Source organism: Thunnus maccoyii, chromosome 10, assembly GCF_910596095.1.
Source record: "Thunnus maccoyii chromosome 10, fThuMac1.1, whole genome shotgun sequence".
Lineage (NCBI taxonomy): Eukaryota > Metazoa > Chordata > Actinopteri > Scombriformes > Scombridae > Thunnus > Thunnus maccoyii.
The window spans coordinates 187,501-195,442 of NC_056542.1; the positions used below are offsets into that span (position 1 = coordinate 187,501).

At 32.8% G+C, this 7,942-nt stretch overlaps 1 protein-coding gene across 1 annotated transcript in view; it reads right to left on the reverse strand.

Annotated features, from left to right (window-relative positions):
* The window catches only part of syt11b (synaptotagmin XIb), a 26,922-nt gene extending 19,180 nt beyond the window's left edge, over positions 1 to 7,742 (reverse strand). The window contains exon 1 of the mRNA XM_042425194.1: positions 6,506 to 7,742. Coding sequence (XP_042281128.1) covers positions 6,506 to 6,539 — 34 coding nt within the window. The 5' untranslated portion in view covers positions 6,540 to 7,742. The remainder of the gene's footprint in view (positions 1 to 6,505) is intronic.
* Positions 7,743 to 7,942: the final 200 nt, after the last annotated feature.

A 7,942-nucleotide genomic window follows, 5' to 3' on the forward strand; every position in this document is an offset into this window, starting at 1 on the left:
ACACCACTAACACCGCTAAACACTGCTAACACCTGTAACACCACTAACACCGCTAAACACTGCTAACACCTGTAACACCAATAACACAATAACACCACTAACACCTGTAACACCAATAACACAATAACACCACTAACACCGCTAACACCACTAACACCTGTAACACCAATAACACAATAACACCACTAACACCTGTAACACCAATAACACAATAACACCACTAACACCTGTAACACCAATAACACAATAACACCACTAACACCTGTAACACCAATAACACAATAACACCACTAACACCTGTAACACCAATAACACCACTAACACCGCTAAACACTGCTAACACCTGTAACACCAATAACACAATAACACCGCTAACACAATGCTAACACCGATAACACCGATAACACCGCTAACACTGCTAACACGCTAACACCGCTAACACCACTAACACCTGTAACACCAATAACACAGATAACACCCCTAACACGATAACACCGATAAACACGATAATCAGAAACTATTTTGATCATCTAATAATAGTTGAAGTTATTTTTAGGTTTTCACCTCCTAAAATGTGAAGATTCAAAGCTTTTCTGCATCGTACATGACAATACACTGATTATTCACACTGACATTTAAAAGACAAAACAATGAATCTGAAAATAATGTGAGATTAATGGATGATGATAATAGTGGTATAGCAGCAGCTGTTTCTTGGCTGGATTAATGAATCCTGCACTTGAAATAAAAATGACAAAAACTGTTTTCAGGTTTCAACCAACAGAAGAATTTCTGATGTAAAATAATCCAAAGTTGCTTATTTGCTCATTTTGAATGCAGTTTAAAGAGTATACAGAAGGGTTCAGTCTGTTGTTTCTATATGTGTGATGTGTTGTATAAAACTAATAATAATACTGATAATAATACTGATATAATACTGATATAATACTGATATAATATTGATAATAATACTAATGATAATACTGATATAATATTGATAATAATAATGATAATAATACTGATATAATACTGATGTAATACAAATATAATACTGATATAATACTGATGTAATACAAATATAATACTGATAATAATACTGATGTAACACTGATAATAACACTGATATAATACTGATATAATACTGATATAATACTGATGTAATACTGATGTAATACTGATAATAATACTGATATAATACTGATAATAATACTGATATAATACTTATATAATAGTGATGTAATACTGATAATAATACTGATGTAATACTGGTATAATACTGATAATAACACTGATGTAATACTGGTATAATACTGATAATAACACTGATGTAATACTGGTATAATACTGATAATAACACTGATGTAATACAGATAATAATACTGATGTAATACTGATAACACTGATGTAATACTGATGTAATACTGATAACACTGATGTAATACTGATGTAATACTGATGTAATACTGATAACACTGATGTAATACTGATGTAATACTGATGTAATACTGATAACACTGATGTAATACTGATGTAATACTGATAACACTGATGTAATACTGATGTAATACTGATAACACTGATGTAATACTGATGTAATACTGATGTAATACTGATATAATACTGATAATAATACTGATAATAATATTAATATATTACTGATAATAATATTAATATAATACTGATAATAATACTGATAATAATATTAATATAATACTGATAATAATACTGATATAATACTGATAATAACACTGATAATAACACTGATGTAATACTGATGTAATACTGATGATATAATACTGATAATAACACTGATGTAATACTGATGTAATACTGATGATATAATACTGATAATAACACTGATGTAATACTGATGTAATACTGATGATATAATACTGATATAATACTGATAATAATATTAATATATTACTGATAATAATATTAATATAATACTGATAATAATACTGATAATAATATTAATATAATACTGATAATAATACTAATGTAATACTGATGATATAATACTGATAATAACACTGATGTAATACTGATGTAATACTGATGATATAATACTGATAATAACACTGATGTAATACTGATGTAATACTGATGATATAATACTGATATAATACTGATAATAATATTAATATATTACTGATAATAATATTAATATAATACTGATAATAATACTGATAATAATATTAATATAATACTGATAATAATACTGATGTAATACTGATAATAACACTGATAATAACACTGATGTAATACTGATGTAATACTGATGATATAATACTGATAATAATACTGATAATAATATTAATATAATACTGATAATAATACTGATGTAATACTGATAATAACACTGATAATAACACTGATGTAATACTAATAATAACACTGATGTAATACTGATGATATAATACTGATGTAATACTGATATAATACTGATAATAATACTGATAATAATATTAATATATTACTGATAATAATATTAATATAATACTGATAATAATACTGATAATAATATTAATATAATACTGATAATAATACTGATGTAATACTGATAATAACACTGATAATAACACTGATGTAATACTAATAATAACACTGATAATAACACTGATGTAATACTGATGATATAATACTGATAATAACACTGATGTAATACTGATGTAATACTGATAATAACACTGATGTAATACTGATGTAATACTGATGTAATACTGATGTAACACTGATAATAACACTGATGTAATACTGATGTAATACTGATGTAACACTGATAATAACACTGATGTAATACTGATGTAATACTTATGTAACACTGTTGTAATACTGATGTAACACTGATAATAACACTGATGTAATACTGATGTAATACTGATGTAACACTGATAATAACACTGATGTAATACTGATGTAATACTGATAATAACACTGATGTAATACTGATGTAACACTGATAATAACACTGATGTAATACTGATGTAATACTGATGTAATACTGATGTAACACTGATAATAACACTGATGTAATACTGATGTAATACTGATGTAACACTGATAATAACACTGATGTAATACTGATGTAATACTGATGTAATACTGATGTAATACTGATAATAACACTGATGTAATACTGATGTAAAACTGATGTAATACTGATAATAACACTGATGTAATACTGATGTAATACTGATGTAACACTGATAATAACACTGATGTAATACTGATGTAATACTGATGTAATACTGATAATAACACTGATGTAATACTGATGTAATACTGATGTAACACTGATAATAACACTGATGTAATACTGATGTAATACTGATGTAACACTGTTGTAATACTGATGTAACACTGATAATAACACTGATGTAATACTGATGTAATACTGATGTAACACTGATAATAACACTGATGTAATACTGATGTAATACTGATAATAACACTGATGTAATACTGATGTAACACTGATAATAACACTGATGTAATACTGATGTAATACTGATGTAATACTGATGTAACACTGATAATAACACTGATGTAATACTGATGTAATACTGATGTAACACTGATAATAACACTGATGTAATACTGATGTAATACTGATGTAATACTGATGTAATACTGATAATAACACTGATGTAATACTGATGTAAAACTGATGTAATACTGATAATAACACTGATGTAATACTGATGTAATACTGATGTAACACTGATAATAACACTGATGTAATACTGATGTAATACTGATGTAATACTGATAATAACACTGATGTAATACTGATGTAATACTGATGTAACACTGATAATAACACTGATGTAATACTGATGTAATATTGATGTAATACTGATGGTATAATACTGATGTAATACTGATATAATACTGATAATAACACTGATGTAATACTGATGTAATACTGATAATAACACTGATGTAATACTGATGTAATACTGATGTAACACTGATAATAACACTGATGTAATACTGATGTAATATTGATGTAATACTGATGGTATAATACTGATGTAATACTGATATAATACTGATAATAACACTGATGTAATACTGATGTAATACTGATAATAACACTGATGTAATACTGATGTAATACTGATGTAACACTGATATAATACTGATGATATAATACTGATAATAACACTGATGTAATACTGATGCAATACTGATGTAACACTGATAATAACACTGATGTAATACTGATATAATACTGATGATATAATACTGATAATAACACTGATGTAATACTGATGTAATACTGATAATAATACTGATGTAATACTGATGTAATACTGATGTAATACTGATATAATACTGATGATATAATACTGATAATAACACTGATGTAATACTGATGTAATACTGATGTAACACTGATAATAACACTGATGTAATACTGATGTAATACTGATGTAACACTGATATAATACTGATGATATAATACTGATAATAACACTGATATAATACTAATGTAATACTGATATAATACTGATGTAATACTGATAATAACACTGATGTAATACTGATGTAATACTGATAACACTGATGTAATACTGATGTAATCCTGATGTAATACTGATGTAATACTGATAATAATACTGATGTAATACTGATAATAATACTGATATAATACTGATACTGATATTGATATGTTGTTGTGAAGAGTACAGCCAGCCAGCAGAAACCAGAGTCACATCTCTTCTATGTGTGAACACGTTAGTCCAGTGAAGCTGATTCTGGTTCTGAATCACAGGTTTGTTCTTGTTTCTGCAGCAGCTGCATCACTGAAAACTGCGTTAAAGTGTCTTTAATATTAAAATCTGCAGCAAACACAGAGCTCACAGCTGTGCAGAGCTTTCTATTTGTCTTATTGATTATTGCTACTTTGTATGACTGCATGTGTCCAATCAGTGTTATTAATCAGTTATTAATCAGTGTAATTAATCAGTGTTCTTAATCACCACCTGCAACTAACCATCATTCTCATTATCTGTTAGTCTGACGATTATTTATTGATTAAACATTTTATTTCCCTTTGGGATTAATAAAGTATCTCTCTATCACTTTGTTAATAAAATGTCAGAATATTGTAAAAATAATTATTTAGAGCCTGCAGTGATGTCTTGTTTTTTGTCCAATCAACAAATCCTAAGTTTCCCGTCATGAATGATATGAGGAGCTGCAACCAGCAAAGGGTTCAAAAGACTCAACGATTATTCAATTATCCAAATAGTTGCTGATTCATTTTCTGTTAATTAACTAATCAAATGACTTGATTAATGATTCCAGCGGCAGATACAGACTGTGTTGCTGCTGCTGTTGTTTTACAGCATCTCTGGTTTCACAACATCTGGCCAGAGGTGCAGCTGGCGTCTCCTCATCGATCATTAATGAAACGCTGCACCTGTAAACCGGCAACAGCCAATCAGATCGCTGCTCCGTGTTCACCTTGACTGACAGGTGAAGGTGATGCTGTGAAATAACAAATAATAAAAAATCACCTGCATTAAACTGGTCAGGATGACGTCACTCATTGTTTCATAATACTGAGCTGAGTTTTGAAGGTTTATTGATCTGATCAGTTTGATCAGCGTGTTTGGGTTTCAGGCTGTCGGAGGCGTCTCAGGTCACGTTTCAGAATGAACAACAGTCCATGAAAATAATCTGGAGTTGGTCCTAATTTTGTCCACTTATTGATGTGATTATGTCTTTTATTGGTTTAGATTTAGAGGAACAGCTGTCTGGTTATCAGGCTGTTGTTGTTGTTGTTGTTGTTGTTGTTTGTCTGTTTGAAGAAAATATTCTGTTGTCAACAGTAACACAAAGACAACAATAATAATAATAAATATCTGCAGGTGTCGCCGGGTACAGACATGACGTCACCCGATACCCACCCTGACTGGCACGCGCACGCACACTGAGGCCCACGAGAAGCAGACGGTGCGTCGGAGCGCGAGAGCGCGCTGCTCGCCGCCCTGTCGAGGTGTTATTTTGATTTATTTTGATTTATTTTGATTTGTTCACATTAATCTGAGCAGTCAGTTCATGTCAAGTTGAAACTTCACCTCCTGCTGTGTAACTGAATTTAAACAGGTTGATATTTGAACATATTAATATCGATTCCAGCTTGTCTGCTTCCAAATATGAAGCTTTAAAAGGATTTGAACAACAACAACAATAACAATAATAATAATAATAACAACAATAATAATAATAACGTCGATGAACGACAGTCTGAGAGCGTTTTATATCTGAAATGTCTGCAGAGATTAATAAGAGCGAATAACAGAAGGAATCGCGGGTGTTGGCTTCATTAACTGGGTGTTGACTCCCCGTGAAGATGACGCCGGACCTACTGTAACCCTGACCGGAGCAGACCGGACCGGACCGGACCGGAGCGGGCCGGGTCGGGCGTTTTGGCCCGGGCTCGCGCCGCTGCCGGCGGCTGCAGAGGGAGAAGAAGCGGCCTGGCTCTCACCATAGGAGGGTCGCAGCTCGGTGATGTCCGCCATTTTGTGACTGTGGGCAGGATGCGTCCTGACCGCGCGGAGAGCAGCAGAGAGATGAGAGGACACCGACGATCCACCGACGATCCACCGACGATCCACCGGCCGGTTACTTCACTTCCATACAGAACCGACCGCGGGAGAATCACCGAAAAGATGCCGCTGATCCGGAGGTGCAGCCCGCAGAGGTCCGCTCGGTGTGTCGGTGAGTCGGTGTCCGCGCGCTGCGCAGTGAGGATGCTCGCGCTCGGATGCAGGGAGGCTGCGCGGAGGAGCTGCGATGAGACTGAACGAAGATCGTCTATGATGGCGATGACTCACTCTGCAGGAAAAGAAGAACCGGCCGCTGGGTTCTGCTGGGAGGAAACCAGCGCTGCAACTGGAGATTCTTCTCTTTACTGGTCTTCATTTACAGTTCACGGATTATTCGTTTGGTCCCTAAAATGTCAGCAAATAGTGAAAAATGTTCATCCATCCATGTCCCAAGTTCCCAGAGCCCGTAGTGACGTCAGAGTCTCTTGTTTTGTTGATCTGTTATTAACACACAGGAGAGAGAACATCAGGAAATACTCACATCTGGGAAGCACGTGATTAAATGATTCACAAAACAGCTGCTGATTAATTTTCTTTTGATCGATTAATTAATTGATTGTTGCAGCTGTACTTATAGACTTTATAAATCAGCAGTAAATTTAAACATGAATGCAAGTGAATCACTTCCTGGATCGATCAAAGAATTAGATTAATCGGTTGACTAATCAATGAATCATTTCAGCACATTTCTGTCAGAAAGGAGGTTTTAGATGCTGATAAAGAGGAACTTTGTTTTCACCACACGTCCCGTTGTTGGTTAAGACATTTTTTCTCAATCTAATTATTAACAGCAATTAATCGATTATCAATTATGCACTGACGTCATAAACCCGAAGATATAAAATCATGTCGCACTGTTGTCTGCAGTCTGACATCTGTGGTTTCCCAGAAATGCGAGCAGAGTGAGACCTCTCCACAACATCCTCCTCACTGGACTGGTCCTCCCGGAAGTGGAGGCCACGCCCCTCGTGCTGCGTCACCACAGTATTAGATAATAAACAGGAAATGTGCTTATATGTCCATTAAACAAACAGCTGATAGAAATGATTCATTTAAACAGAAGTTAGTGAACATTTATACATTATTTTAAAAAAAAACACAAAAACTGATGCAAAAACCCACGAAAACAAATTTAAGATGAAACATAAAACAAGATTTTTACTACATGAAGTCACTGAAAAGTGTTCTATGAACAGAGTTGAAGATTATTATTTTGCATCAAAGAATGAAAATAACATAAATCTGCATTAAATTCTCTCAACAAACCAAAACTAGTTGTTTTTTCTTAATTCATGAAAAATTCACCTGTTAAAATT